Raw genomic sequence first — 16,152 nt, 5'->3', positions numbered from 1 at the left:
TTTCTTTTCTCTTACGCCCCCCAGATCCCAACTGCCCCCTCGCAGCGCCCGACCTCGTGCCGCAGGCCCTACCCGATCTCTGCTTTCTGCATCTGGGCCTTGCATTCGGCCTCTCCTCCCAGGCCCCTTCAACTAAAAATCCTCCTAACCCTTGAATTTTCAAGTTTAGTGGACCCAGCTTTGGCTCTTTTTAGGATCTTCAACAACAACAACAACAAATCTCTCCTATCTCCCTAGATTATGCTTCCCCTTTATTTTAGAAACTTCCTCTAGCAAAAAAAAATTTTTTTTTGCTTACCCTGATTTCCGGCAAAAATCATTTCTTCCTATCCAGAGTCCTACTTTTTGGAATGTCTCTCCTTTATAACAAACCAACTCCAGTCCTTCCAGTTTCTCCCTAGCCTAGTATTTCTTTTTCCAACACCCCCACCCCCTGCAATCTCTCCAACAAAAATACCTTTTCATCATCAGTTTCACCCCCCTACTCCACCCCAGTTAGCTTTGTCCCAGCAAAACCCTCCAGATTCCTTCCCAGGGGGATTAAAAAAAAAAAAAAATTCTCCCGTTTAACAAGACTCTTCTTTCCCACCCAGATTTAGTTGCTTCCTTCCTTCCTTCAAAAATTACCCCCTCCCTCAATTTCACACCTGTGTCCTTGCTTCTCTGGGGACCTGAATTCTGAGTGCCCCTTCCTTTCAGGGCCTGAAGGAAAGGCTGTGGATTGTGGCAAAGAGATTGGATGAGTGTTTAGAATTTATCACCCCGTGTTTCAGGAGGAAGTAGTCAGTGGTCTGACTGTCACCTGAACCCCCTCCCTGTGGGGCCTAAACTGGGCTCTCCCATTTCCTGGAGATCCACGTGGCTCCTCTGGTGAGTTTCTTCACTTTGCACTTGTCCAAAGACACCTACTTTGTCAGATGGCTCCCTTTCTTTCTCAGAAGGGTTCCTAATCCAAGAATCTCTATTAGGCGTGTCTTCTGTGCCAAAGGGGAGACCACACAAGTTGCTGCTTTGGGAAGTCAGACAGAGGAGAGGGTTATTTCTTGTGTAGGTTGGCCCCTCTGGAGGAATGCAGACATTTTTTAGATCGGTGTATGTTTCACCATTGATGCCTATTGCAAAAAAGCTTTTGCCTTCCCTTGCTCAGGGTAGCAACTCAGGTACCTACAGGGGATGGTTAGGTAAAGGGTGGGAGTGATGGGGGCTATGGTAAACCAGAATGTGTGTCCTATCTAAGTGGCGCCAGCTAAAGGTTGCCACGTGGAATTGCCAGCTCAGTGTTGCCACATTTTAGATTTTTTTTTTTTTTTGAGAAGAGGACAGAAAATTATCTTTAATGTAAAATTTTCAGATTTTCCAGTGTTGACAAGGAATTTAATAAGTATTTAAAAGCAGTGTGGGGGCCTTACAAAGCATGACTGCCATCCACCAGTTTGGAATTTTTAGTTTAGAGTTTTCTTTCTGTGTTAAAAAAAAAAAAAAATCAGTTGCTGTTGAGTTGATTCCGACTCATGGTGCTCCTTGTGTGTCAGAGTAGAAAGGTACTCCATAGGGTTTTTAATGGCTGACTTTTTGGAAGTCGATCTCCAGGCCTTTCTACTGAGGTACCTCCAGGTGGACTTGAACCACCAGTCTTTCAGTTAGCAGCTGACCACTTAACCATTGCACCACCCAGGGTTCAGTGTTAAATTCACACACAAATATGCACATCTGTGTGGTCATACGTGTACATACAGAACTTTATTTCTTTAGAACAGCAGTTCTCAAACTTTCAGATTTTAGGACCCCTTTATACTTACAAAAAATGATTGAGGACCCCAGAGAGTTTTTGTTTTTGTGAATTATATCTGCTGATAAATGCTGTATTAGAACTTTAATGAGCTTTCAAATATATATGAATTCATTTTAAAATAGCAATAATAAATCCATTGCACATTAACATAAATAACATTTTTATTTAAAAAAAACTAGTTCTGAGAACAAAATGTAGTGGGAAGAGTGGCATTTACTTTATATTTTTGCAATCATCTGGCTTCTCATATCTGCTTGTGTGTTCAGCCTCTTGCAGTATCACATGTCCTGTAGCCTCTGGAAAACTTCACTGAGAATGAAAAAGACAGGTTACATCTGAGTATTATTATGAAAATAGTTTTGACCCTGCAGACTCCCTGAAAGAGTCTTCAGGGCCCCTAGGGGTCCCCCTCCCCCCCACCTCACTTTGAAAACTGCTTCTCTAGATTTTAATGCTTATTGCACTTTCTGGTAGCGTCAGCTTTTGGGGAGTGATAAATTTTGCTGACTCTTTTCCTCCTTTAGTTACCTCTAAAACTAAAAACCTGTTGTGTAGTCATTCTGACTCATAGCATCCCCATAGGTCAGAGTAGAGCTGCCCCAGAGGATTTCCAAGGCTGTAATCTTTACGGGAGCAAATCGCCAGGTCTTTTCTCCCTCAGAGCTGCTGGGTGGGTTTGAACTGCTGACCTTTGGTTAGCAGCCGAGCCTTAACCGCTGTGCCACCAGGGCTCCTAGTTATCTCTACTTGAGACTTTTCCTGGGAAGTACAGAAGTATACCTTCTGATTTCTCCATGTTTTCCCCTTTCTCAGTGTAAGCTTTAAATCCACTGTTTAAATAGGTGATCAGAGGAAATGAATGAACCTTCTGGTTGAAATGATACGTTGGTTACAGGGCTGGAGGAGGGCATCTTCCTTAATTGTTCAAACTCAAATGTGGAGTGGTTAAAATGGGAGGGCTTTGAAGTCTAACTACCTGGGTTTGAATCCTAAGTTTGATTTTAGGCAAGTTACTAAATTTCTCTGGATTTTATTTGCCTTCACATTCCCCCAGAGGTACATTGGAATAAAGGCCTGTTATCAGCTTCTGAAAAATCAACCACTGAAAACACTATGGAGCGCAGTTCTGCTCTAACACACATAGGGCTGCTGTGAGTCAGAATTGACACAACGGCAACTGACTTACGGGAACTGGAAGCCATAAATCCTATGCAGAGACACCGTCCCTTAGCTCTATCCTCTTATTACTGTCAGGGAATAGCAAATCTAATACATTTTCAAGAGAAGCCAGAAGTCTCTATCTTTTGACAAAATCTTCCCGTTTCTTAATATTGGTGGCTAATCCAATTTTTTCTTTTTAAACGCTGTGTAAGCCAAAGAAACGTCTATAGTTTACAATAAGATTTGGAGTGGGAAATAAGGAAAGACATTACAGTAGTTGGGTAAAAGCTGCAAATCTCTCTACTCTCCCCTAGTTCCCAACAGCCTGATGCTACTCAGACTTGATCACCCCTCTGTCTGGTAACGTTGATGCAGAAAAGGAAAGAAGGTGGCACATAAAGCATTTTTAAAAAAAGGCTGGCCGAATGGGGCTTTTCAAAGAGGAAAAGAGATGGCCGAATGGAATCCTGTCATTCATCAATGAAAGGGATGCTGTGAGCCTTCTGTGATCAAAGTTCTGTGCCAGGCAAGATGCTGTGAGACACATAGAACAGAGTCCCAGCCATCCTGGAGCTTATAAAAAAACAAAACAAAAAACAAACCCATTGCTGTCGAGTCTATTTCAACTCATAGCGACCCTGTACAACAGAGTAGAGCTGCCCCACAGGGTTTCCAAGGCTGTAATCTTCATGGAAGCAGACTGCCACATCTTTCTCCCATGGAGTGGCTAATGGATTGAACTGCCAACCTTTTGGGTAGCAGCCAAGTGTGCTTAACCATTGCACCACCAGGGCTCCTTCCTGGAGCTTATCGTCTGGGGAAAATAGAAGAACCTGAAAGATAATTAAATTCCGAGGCCATTTAGAATAAACGCAAGTGGATTGTCAGATAAGTGCTTCTCTGAGTTCAGAGGAAGGAGAAATAATCTTAGACTTTGTTGTGTTGGGAGTATTCTCTATAAAGGAGGTGGGATTCAAGCCTGATTTTGAAGGGTTTGATTTGGTAGAACTGAGTAGAAAGGGATTAAACAAAAAAACCTGAACTTGTTGCCGTTGAGTTGATTTTGACTCATAGCGACCCTATAGGACACAGTAGAGCTGCCCCATAGGGTTTCCTAGGCTGTAATCTTTACAGAAGCGGATTGCCACATCTTTCTCCCTCGGAGCAGCTGGTCGGTTTGAACTACCCACCTTCTGGTTAGCAGTTGAGCACTTCACCATTGTGCCACCAGGGCTCCTCAGGAAGAGGGATTAGTCAAGGGAAATTGCACAAATCAGGGTAGAAAAATCAGATGCTTTCAGGGGGCTTGCAGGACATATAAATGAGTGAAGAGGGCAGGTGTGAGCAGTGGGGAGTAGTGAGGAGTGTGGCAAACTGGAGCATGCATGCCCTGTCTAAAGGCAGCTGCAGCTTCTCAGCTCCAGCCAATTGTTGCTTTGCAGGAATGTGGACCCAGTGTTGACAGAGATTCAGATTTTTTAATAAGACATTGCAAATGCTTATCTTAATGAGAAATCTCTAGATCTGTAATGTCCAATCCAATACACTAGCCAGTTGTAGCTATTTAAATTTGTACTTCTTGTTATTGTTATCTGCCGTTGAGTCAGCACCCAACTCATGGTGTCCTCATCCATAACAACGAAACACTGCCTAGTCCTGCACCATTCCCATGACTGGTTGTGGATCAGACCATAAATTTGAACTTATATAAACTAAAATGGAATAAAATAAAAAACATTCAGTTTTTCAGTTTACACTAGTCACATGTCAAGTGCTCAACTGCCACGTGGGCTAGTGGCTACCACATCGGGTAGTGCAGATTTAGAACATTCCTTCCAGCACAGAAAGTTCTTTCAGGCAGCACTGTTCTAGATTTTTCAACTTGATAACCAATCGAAAAATATTTAAACACACTGCAGGCTAAGTAAAATACCTTTGTAGGCCAGGTGGACCTTCAGATTTTTGCCTTCCTTCCTCCTTCCTTCCCTCCCTCTCTCCCTCCCTTGCTCCTTCCCTGCCTCCCTTCCTTTTTTGCTTCCCTCCCTCCAAACCATACCACAGTAGATATTATTTACCTAACTGTGGGCTCAGAGTCCCTGAGTGGTGCAAAAGATTAACATGCTCGGCTCCTAACCAAAAGGTTGGAGGTTCAAGTCCACCCAGAGGCACCTCAGAAGAAAGGCCTGGCGATCTCCTTCCAAAAAAGCAGCCATTGAAGACTCTGTGGAGCACGGTTCTGTTCTGACACATGTGGGGCTACCATGAATCAGGATTGACTCAATGGCAGCTGGTCAACTGTGGATTTCTTTCTGCAGCTAGAAACCCATGGTGGGTTACTTTCCCAATAGTTGGTGACATTTCACAGGAGAATACCTGTATCCCCTACCTGTGTATCGTGGAATATGGAATAACAGGCCTTTTTTTTAAAAAAAAATAATTGCTTCAGATCCCCAGTGTTGACTTAAATCTAAAGAATTCAACAAGACATAAATGGTAATAAAACAAGGCATGAATTCCTAAAGCTTATAACTCCTGTGCAGCTATAAAACCAAAATCAACTTGGAAATTAAATACAAACAAAACAACCAAGCCAATGTAATTCAAATTACGTTACATTACGACCTTAAACATTAACTTAATGAGAGGAATGCTATTTTGCTGAAACTGCCCCTTGAAATAAGTACTTTGCTGACCCCCACGCTGGACTGTCTTGGTTTTAGCAGGCCCGGTGAGTCTCAGTACTCCCACCCTTTTCTCAATTTTAAGTGCTGCAGAACCTCGATTTGTACCATGATATTGGTTGGCCGGAGTCCCTGGGTAGGGCAAACAGTTAAATGCTCGACTACCTGCTGAATGATTGGTGGTTTGAACCGATCCAGAGGCGTAATCTACTTCCAAAAGGTCGACCTTGAAAACTCTCTGGAGCAGTTCTACTCTGCACACATGGGGCCGACATAAGTCGCAATCAACTTGACAGCAGCTAACTAACACCATCAGCAATGTTAGTTGACTTGCATTTGAGCTGGAAGGCGTTATTACAAGTTAAATCCACCCTCAACCGTCTTCTCATTAGCCTATAGCAATTAAAGTAATTCTGTCTGGCACTAGTGCAAATATAAACACAACGCAGACATTGAAACTACACAGTAGTATGTCGTTATAAGGTGGTTGTCCAGTGGTCCAAATAGTGAATTTTTTTCCTTTTAGATTATTCTCAAAATGAAAACAAAAATTTAACAACTGTTGGAAAGAACATTTGGACCCTTGGGAATGCCTGTAACATTTCAGGGGCCCACAGACTCTGCCCTACAGGGACTAGCTGGGAGCTCGGCACATAACCAGTTGTCATCCAGTCAGCTTTGACTCAGGGCAACCCCATGTGTGTCAGAGTAGAACTGTGCTGCATAGGGTTTTTAATGGCTGTTTTTTTGGAATTAGATCACCAGGCCTTTTCTCTGAGGCACCTCTGGGTAAACTCAGACCTCCAACCTTTCGGTTAGCAGCTGAGCATGTTAACCGTTTGTACCACCCAGGGTCTCTGCTCAGTACATGTTGTTGTTGTTGTTGGGTGCCATCGAGTTGATTCCAACTCACAGTGACCCCATGTGACATGGTAGAACTGCCCCACAGGGTCTCCTAGGCTGTAATCTTTATGAGAGCAGATCACCAGGTCTTTCTCCTGTGGAGCTGCTGGTGGGTTTTCACCACCAACCTTTCAGTTAGCAGCTGAGTGCATAACCAGTGCACCACCAGGGTTTCTTGCTGTGTACATAGAAGGTGCTAAAACTCTTGTTGAGTTGAATTTATTTGTTAACAGAATAAGAGTAAGTTCAATATTGGCCCAGGGGGTTTGGTTTACTCTCTGGGAAAGGATGTAAATATCAAAGCATGGCTTTTGGATTTATGGCTTACCTGTGTGAGGTGGTCATCAGATAGTTTCTTCTACGGACTGTGGGGGTAGGTTGGAAAGCTGGTAATTTGGCATTTGGGAAAGGAAGTGAGAGACATTGTGTCTCCTCGCTCTTCCTCCATCCAACCCCTTTTGTTTTTCGTAGTTTAATTGAGGTAGAGTAGTACACAGTTTGGGGACATTTGGTGGCTCTGGTAAAATAACTGCCTTCCATGAGAGAGACCAGCCAATGTATCTCATGTGCAGCCACCACCCGTCTGTCAGTGAAGGCTTGGGTGTTGCTGTGATGCTGAACAGGTTTCAGCAGACCTTCTAGACTAAGACAGACTAGGAAGAAAGGTCTGGCAATCGACTTCCAAATCAGCTAGTGGAAGCCTTATGGATTACAACTGACCAATCTGCAACCGATCATGGGGGTGGAGCAGGACTGGGCAGTGTTTGGTTCGTTGTGCGTGGTGTTGCCGTGAGTTGGGCTGATTCAGCAGCTAACAACAGCAACGTCAGTAGTGTACAGTTGATTCTATAGGAGATGAGCATTATATAGTGGGTAAGGGTACAAGCTCCGAAGCCAAAGTATCTGGGTTTAAAACTCTTGTTGAGTTGAACTTATTTGTTGACAGAACAAGAGTAAGTTCAGCATTGGCCCGGGGGATTTGCTTTGTTGTGTGTGTGAAAATATACATATTTTGAAAATATGCATACATTTTCACACACACAAGCACAATATAGGTGTGTTCAGCATCACAGCAACATATTTACATCCTTTCCCAGATAGTAAAGTAGGTTCTGAGGTCAGGTAGTGCAAGTCCTCCTACTTTATTCTTTTTCTTCAATAGTGCTAATCTGGGGTCTCTTTCCTTTCCCTATAAAGTTAATGATTAGTTTTACCATCTCATTAAGGAATGCTGTTGGTATTTGGATCAGGATTGCGTTGTATTTGTACATTGCTTTGGGTAGAATTGACATTTTCACAATGTTGAGTCGACCTATCCATGAGCATGGTATGTTTTTCCATTTATGTAGGTCTCGTTTAGTTTCTTGTGGTAGGGTTTTATGGTTTTCTTTGTATAGGTCTTTTACATCCCTGGTTAGATTTATTCCTAAGTATTTTATTTTTTTAGGGGCTGTTATAAATGGTGGTATTGTTTTCCTGATTTCCTTTTCGTAGTTCTCTTTATTGGTGTATAGGATGGGAAAAGTTTATAGTAGCACTGTAAAAGAAAGTTTGGAATTGATAGAGAAATTCATTTTACCTCAGAATATAAATGTCTACAGATCCACAATCCCTCCTCTGCGATTTGGAAATCCAAAAAGCTCTGAGAATCCCAAGTCTTCTCAGACCTTTCAGTTGGCAGCTGAGCATGTTAACTGTTTGCACCACCCAGTGACACCAATTTCAATACCACATTGTGTTTAAACATTATTATTTTGACATGTAATCAATATAAAAATTATTAAATTTGCTCTCTGTTTTTGTACTCAGTCTTCCAAATTCAGCTTGTATTTTACACTCTGAGCACACCTCAGTTTGGACCAGTCACATTCTAGTGCTTCAGGGCCACACATGACTTGTGGCCACATTTTGGACAGCACAGTTTTAGGCCCCACATCTGAGCCGACTTTTCCTCTTGAACCAAACTTGAGCTTACATCTCCGGCTTTGAGTTTTCTCATCGTTTCCAGGACTTTCCCCCCTTCCCCACCCCCAGTTTTTGAGCTTGGCTATGTATTAAAAATGATCTTTTGTCATATTTCTATATATTTATAGTTGAATAAAGGAGCCCTTTTGGCACAACAGTTAAGTGCTCGGCTGCTAACCAAATGATCGGCGATTCGAACCCACCCGACAGCTCTGCAGGAGAAAGACCTGGCAGTCTGCTTTCGTAGATTACAGCCCAGGAAACCCTGTGGGGCTGTTGTGCTCTTATCACGTGGGTTACCATGAGTCGAAATCGACTCAATGGCAGCCAACAACAGCATAGTTGGGGTTTGGTCCACCATGTTGTTGGAAGCCCTTTCGTTTATTTCTTCTGATAACCTTATGTTGGAGTTAGGCTTATACCCAATTTATAGATGAAGAAACTGAAGCTCAGAGCTTCAGTTACTTGTACCAGGTCGCATGGCTATTAAGCGACAGAGAACGGACTCAAACACAGATCAGTTTGAATTCCAAGTCCATGCTCTGCCCACCATGGTTTATTGCCATATCATCATTTTGAGTCTTCCTTGTTCATTTTTAGGCATTAGGTGCCAGTCAGGGCTCTCTCTGTCTCGCCTCCTCAAGTGACCCTGCCTATCTGTAGAGCAGCTCTTGGCCAAGACCCAGCAGCAGAGAGCTATGGAGCAGTACAACCTCGAGGATGAGGGTGCCCTTCCATCTGAGATGCACCTCCCTTCCTTCTCCGAAAGCCAAGGGCTCAACTGCAGCGACACCCTCACCCGAGACCTGGGTCCCAACACACGAGACTTGCTCTATGCCGGCCTGAGCGGTTTGGGCCTGGACCCCAGTCTGCCGGCATCTGACATGCCCAGCGAGGTGCTTGAGGACAATTTGGATGCCGTGTCCCTGTACTCGGGGAAGGACAGTGATTCCGTGAAGTTGCTGGAGGAGTACACGGACCCGGAGTCACAGAATTCCTTACAAGGTGAGGCTGTCCATGGGCTCCAAGGCCTGGTGGGACCTTTGAAAGTTCCCATGGCTAGCTAGGGATTGGTTAAAAAAGTTTTCCTCTTCCTCGGGTGAATAGCGGATGGTCACCTTTTTTTGTACTTGGGAATTGTTCCCAGCATCCTAGATAAAGGAGTTTGAACACTAAACCTCAGAAATAATATTGAGAAATTGGGATGTTTGGGGACGGCCTAATCTTTCGTGCAGGCGGGTTTTACCTTCAGATGTTTCAGAAGGAGCCCTGGTGGCACGACAGTTAAGTGCTTGGCTGCTAACCAAAAGGTTGGCAGTTTGAACTCACCCAGTACTTCACGGAAGGAAAGACCTGGCAATCTGCTCCGTAAAGATTAGCACCTAGGAAACCCTGTGGGGCAGTTCTGCTCTGTCACGTGGGGTCACTATGAGTCAAAATCGACACCACGGGACACAACAACACCACCACCACCATATTTCTAGTCTCTCTCCACTTTCCTGGACTGAACTGGGTCCTGTCCATTCTGGTCTTCGGTCGTATAACCTTCCTAAGTCTCAGTGTCTTCATCTGTAAAGTGGGAAAAACTATATTATCCACTCTGCTTCCTCCCAGAGTAATAGCAATAAGGATCAAAAGAAGAAGCAAATGTAAAGTGCTTCGTAAACCGTAAAGCACTGGGCAGATACTATTTTTTACCAATATTGTTATATTTAATTTTAGACAGCTCATTGATTCAGTTCTAAGTCCTTCTCTTCAGCAGCAGAGGAGCACAGAGAGAACTAACGAAATTATTAAATAACCTTTTTGAATCTCCTTTTGGGTTGCCGGTAGGCTACCCCAAGAGGGTAAATTTGTTTTTTTTGTTTTTGTTGTTAAACCCGATTCATGGGTCAGTTGCTGAGCTTGGTTGGTTGAGCTAGAGCTTTTTGATACTTAAAATCACATCATGCACAAGGAAGACCACATCTGAAAACCCTGGCCCTTCAAAAGGGTTATTAATGGTCATTTGGATAAACAGGTCAAGAAACGCCCCAATGACTTGCTAAAAGAAAATCTTCTGAGCCTGTCCCCCCGCACTCCACACAAGATGTAGCATACAAAGCGAAAGCCTTGTCACTGCCTGGGAACGACAGCTAAGTATGAAATCCTAGAGTCTTGGGACATTGTACAGGACATCCACAGTGTTGCAGGCACCGGGGCAGGCCTAGGGGTACAGTAATTCGGGTTCCCAACCTGAGCCACAGAAATTACATTAGAAGTACTGGTCGTGGCGAGTAAGTGTGCATTTTGCTGGGCAGAGAAATCTCTAGCTTTCATCAGATTTCCATAAGACTGTGAGCTCCCCAAAATACAGGCAGTTCCTGGGTTATGAACATCTGTACAACCTGTAGTTATGAACCAACCCCTGTAAAGCTTATTACGTTAAAAATTTGAGGTACGTAAAATTTTTCATAATAACAAATGGGCCCTACTTTGCAGCATGCCTCAAAACATTATTATTATTGTTTATGTATCATTAAAGATGTTTTAGTGTATCTGGAAATGTTTCTTTAATTTTTTTATGCATAGAAAGGTATACTACATACTACATACTAAGACAAACATTTGACTAACTGAATTAGATATGAACTGTACCTAACTGTTCCAACTTATGTACAAATTTGACTTAAAGACAGACTTAGGAACCGAACTCGTTCGTAATCCAGGGACTGCCTGTATTCCAAGTCCTCAATCAAATTCAGCTTTTCTTAATCTCTTCTAAACTTGAAGTGTTTATCTTATATGAAAAGAAAAGAATCCACTGGACGTTAAATTTTAACAAATCTTTACATTTTTGTAACTTACATTCAGGTCCATGTAAGTATATATTCATACTTCTTTTTTTAATTAGAAAAGTAGTAAAACCTGTGAAAGCCAGAACCCATGTAAGATGGAAACCTCTCAGAGAAGGAAAACTCAAATATTTCCTACTAAAAGGAGAGAGAAAAGTGGTAAGACTGCCTGTCAAAGGCGGAAAACTTTCGAGACCCGGAAAAACAAGGCAGTCCTGCAGAATTCCGGCTCTCACTGTGCTAGTTTATTAAAGAAAACTTGGAAAACAAGGAAAAGCAGTAAGCGAGGAAAAAACCCACCCTGGCTTCCACATGTAGATCCTTAACAATGTGGTTAGAGTTGCTCAGACAGATACTGTTTTGCAGAGATGTAACATTTTAAAATAGTTTTGCAGTGTATAATTCTAAGTTTTTGGAACTGACTGTATTTGCTTTCATAAGTGAAGTTAGACCATACAGTTGTCATTTTAATAGCTATTCCTTTGTGTTGTTAGACCCTGTTCTTGCTTGTTGGACTGTTACAGTGCCTCAGTGAACAACTTTGTATATATTGTGTTTTCTTTTGGATTAGTTTCTTGAACATACTCCCCAAAGTAGGTTTACGTGGTCAGAGCACAGAAACAGCTTTTACAGCACAGCTTTCTAGGGAGAGTGGGTGGCTTCTAGGGCCAGTGGCTCAGTTGGCCTGCTTTTCAGTGTCCTTGCCAATTTTTAAAAACAACACAGTTACTTCAGTTAGTATTTTTTTTGAACAAAGAAGAGAGTTTAATACTGTATTTAGGTATTAGTATTTAACGTACAGAAACCCATGGCTTTTTTGTATACCCGCAGTAGTCAACAATATAAGGGAAACAGATTTCTGAGGACCTCAAAATATAAACTATTTGGTAGTAAATTTAACAATAAATGTGTAGGACCTACATAGAAGGAAACATTTTAAGACTTCACAAAGGAATATTTCACCAAGAACAGATTTGGATAAATGAGAGACCTCCTTTTTTTCCTGAATAAAAATATTATGTATTTTAAATGTCTGTTTCCTCTGTAGGGTTGCTATGAGTCAGAATCGACTCAATGGCAATTGAGTTTGTTTTTTTTTTTTTTAATTTCCTCTTTGTTCTAATAGATATCATAACATCTTATAAAGCCACAATAATTAAAACAGTGTAGCACAGCTCAGGGGATAGATCTATATAACAGAAAGCTCAACACCAAACCCAAATATATATATAGTAATACCATAATATCATAAAGATGACTTCTTAACCAAATGAGATTGGGACAATTGGAAAGTACAGTAAGACTCCCATTTCATATCAATATTAAATTTTAGACAGCTCGCAAATTTAAAATATTGGAGACATTAGAAATAAATATAGGTTAATACTCATATAATTCAGTTAGCATTTTAAAGTAACTTAGCGAGACTGGGAACTTTCCCTGAAGGGAGTCCTGTTTTTTTTTGTTTAAGCGGTTGATGTCACTCAACTGCTTGTCACAGTAATCTCCCATAGGAGGTGGAAGAAGGCCAGGCAAGTTAAGTGACAAATGGCCCAAGGCCAGAGGCAGAATTAGGATGAGAGTCCAGGCCTCGGGACACCCAGTCCGGCTTCCTTTCTGCTATGGCTGGCACACTGCCTCTCATAAGCCACAGAGAACTAGCATTTTTGAGTCCTTTAGTGCAAATACCCCCTTCTCCCAATGCCCTGGCCTATTGGATTCTTGACTCTGCAGTTTCCCAGATAAACGGTGACTTCTAAATTCGCCATCTCATAAGGCAACCCTGATCCATTTTCCAGACCGGCTAGGGGGTAGAAAAATATTCCATTACCATTCACCGAAGTTATTAAGTACCGGCATAGGAATTCTGGGAGCTGGGAACATATCAGTAAGGCAGAGTCCTTGTGTTCATGGCCCTTGCACTTCCCTTTAATCTTTTTTTTTTTTTGGTTTTTCCCCAAAAATTTTATTATGAAAATTTTTAAGTATATAGAGAAGCTGAGAAATTTATACAGCATTCGCCCATATTATAGGTCTGTCTCATCTTTGAAAAGTGGGCTTTGGGAGGGGTTTCAGTTCTGATTTAGCAGAGTGTCTGGGGGCCACAGTCTCAGGGCTTCCTCCAGTCTCTGTCAGACCAGTGAGTCTGATCTTTTTTTGCAGATTTGAATTTTGTTCTACATTTTTCTCATGCTCTGTCCAGGACTCTCTGTTGTGATCCCTGTCAAGGGATCAGTGGTGGTCGCTGGGCACCATCTAGTTCTTCTGGGTTCAGGCTAGTGGAGGCTCTGGTTCATGTGGTCCTTTGAGTCCTTTGGGTTAATATTTTCCTTGTATCTTTGGTTTTCTTCATTCTCCTTTGCTCCGAATAGGATGGAACCAATAGATGTATCTTAGATGGCTACTCACAAGCTTTTAAGACCCCACACGCTGCACACCAAAGTGGGATGTAAAACATTTTCTTAATGAACTATGTTATGCCAGTTGACCCAGATGGCCCCTGAGACTATGGTCCCCACGCCCCAGCCCCAGATATTCAGTCCCTCAAAGTATTTGGATGTGGCTGGGAAACTTCTATGCTTTTGCTTGGTCCAGTTGTGCTGACTTCCTCTGTATTGTATGTTTTCCTTCCCTTCACCAAAGTTGACACTTGTCAACTATCTAGTTAGTGATTTCCTCTTCTCCTCCCTCCCCACCCTTGTAACCATTAAATAATGCTTTTTTCTGTGCGTAAACCTTTTCTTGAGTTCTTTAATAGTGGTCTCATACAATAGTTGTTCTTTTGTGACTGACTGACTTCACTCAGCGTAATGCCCTCCAGATTCATCCAGGTTGTGAGATGTTGCACGGATTCATCATTGTTTTTCATCATTGTGTAGAGTATTCCATCGTGTATGTGTACCATAATTTGTTTATCCATTCATCTGTTGAAGGACATGTAGGTTGTTTCCATCTTTTTGCTATGTGAATAGTGCTGCAGTGAACATGGCTGTGCATATGTCTATTCATGTGACGACCCTTATTTCTCTAGGGTATATTCCTAGAAGTGGGATTGCTGGATTGTATGATATTTCTATTTCTGGCTTTTTGAGGAAGTGCCATATCGTTTTCCAAAGTGGTCGTACCATTTTACATTTCCACCAGCAGTGCATAAGAGTTCCAGTCTCCCCACAACCTCTCCAACATTTGTTATTTTGTGTTTTTTTGATTAGTGCTAATATTGTTGGCATGAGATGGTATCTCATTGTAGTTTTGATTTGCCTTTCTGTAATGGCTAATGACCTGGAGCATTTCCTCATGTGTCTGTTAGCCACCTGAATGTCTTCTTCGGTGAAGTGTTGGTTCATATCCTTTGCCCATTTTTTATATTGGATTATTTGTCTTTTTGTTGTTGAAGTGTTGGAGTATCTTGTAGATTTTAGAGATTAGAGGCTTGTTGGATGTGTTGTAGCCAAATTTTTTTTCCCAGTCTCTAGGTTCTCTTTTTACTCTTTCGATGAGCATAGTTTTTAATTTTTAGGAGCTCCAAGTTATCTGGTTTCTCTTCTGGTGTTTGTGTATTGTTAGTTATGGTTTGTATTCTGTTTATGCCATATATTAGGGCCCCTAGCATTATCCCTATTTTTTCTTCCGTGATCTTTATCGTTTTAGATTTTATATTTAGGTCTTTAATCCATTTTGAGTTAGTTTTTGTGTATGGTGTGAGGTATGGGTCCGGTTTCTTTTTTTTTTTTTTTTTTCAGATGGACATCCAGTTATGCCAGCACCATTTTTTAAAGAGACTGTCTTTCCCCCCATTTAATGGACTTTGGGGCTTTGTCAAATGTCAGCTGCTCATAGATGGGTGGATTTACGTCTTGGTTCTCACTTCTGTTCCATTGGTCTATGTGTCTGTTGTTGTACCAGTACTAGGCTGTTCCATCTTAGTTTTTGATGCAAAGTAAGTTGCAGACATCAGTGCACTTTACTCCTAAATGCTTCCCTTTAATCTTCATTCACCAAACCTAACTCTGCCCCTTGGAGCAAGACAGAAGCAGTCTCTCCCTCCTCTACATGCTGGCCCTTCAAGTATTTAAAGACATCTCTCTTCTCCCATTTGAACATTCCCAGTTTCTTCAACTTTTCCTCAGATGACATGATTTGTGAAAATACCCTCATCATTTTACCCAGGAGTCCCTGGATTGTGCAAACAGTTAACTTGCTCAGCTGCTAACCGAAAGATCGGAGGTTCAAGTCCACCCAGAGGCACCTTGGAAGAAAGGCCTGGCAATCTACTTCAAAAAAATCGGCCACCGAAAACCCTCTGGAGCACAGTTCTACATGGGGTCGCCATGAGTTGGAGTTGATTCTATGGCAACTGTTTTTTCTAAAAATAATTTTACCCAAGGGATTCTTTATATTTAGCATATTAATGAAAACATGGAAAATTTAGGTAAACAAAAAGAGGAATATAAAAATTACTGACACTCCTACCAGTCAATCCCATTCTCTCAGTCTGTTTTCTATAATTTTTCTCTCTTAAAAACTAGGATAGTTCCATTTTGCAACATGCTACCTTTTTGTCACTTACTAGGGTAGCATGAACATCCTTTCGTGCCATCAGATCTATTTCTACAGTTTTGTTTTAAATGCTTATGTCAGAGTCCACTTAAACCATAATGCAGCCACCTACTTGCCCTCTTGTCAGACAGTAGGTTGTTTCTAACATTTCACCCAGGAAAGCAGTGCTGTAGTGAACATTCTTGCAGCTAAACCTTTGTACAAATCTACAATTGAAAACACAAAGGTATAACTGGCTAAGTGAAAGGATTTATAC

General features: G+C 41.9%; 1 protein-coding gene across 1 annotated transcript in view; it reads left to right on the top strand.

Annotated features, from left to right (window-relative positions):
* The first annotated feature begins 798 nt into the window (after positions 1-798).
* ZNF541 (zinc finger protein 541) overlaps positions 799-16,152 on the top strand; it is a 49,539-nt gene continuing 34,185 nt past the window's right edge. The window contains exons 1-2 of the mRNA XM_004381616.2: positions 799-870; positions 9,103-9,507. Of these exons, the coding sequence (XP_004381673.1) occupies positions 9,201-9,507 (307 nt within the window). The 5' untranslated portion in view covers positions 799-870; positions 9,103-9,200. The remainder of the gene's footprint in view (positions 871-9,102; positions 9,508-16,152) is intronic.

The sequence above is a fragment of the Trichechus manatus genome, unplaced genomic scaffold, assembly GCF_000243295.1.
Source record: "Trichechus manatus latirostris isolate Lorelei unplaced genomic scaffold, TriManLat1.0 scaffold00087, whole genome shotgun sequence".
NCBI classification, from domain to species: Eukaryota; Metazoa; Chordata; class Mammalia; order Sirenia; family Trichechidae; genus Trichechus; species Trichechus manatus.
This window is presented reverse-complemented; position numbering and strand designations above follow the sequence as displayed.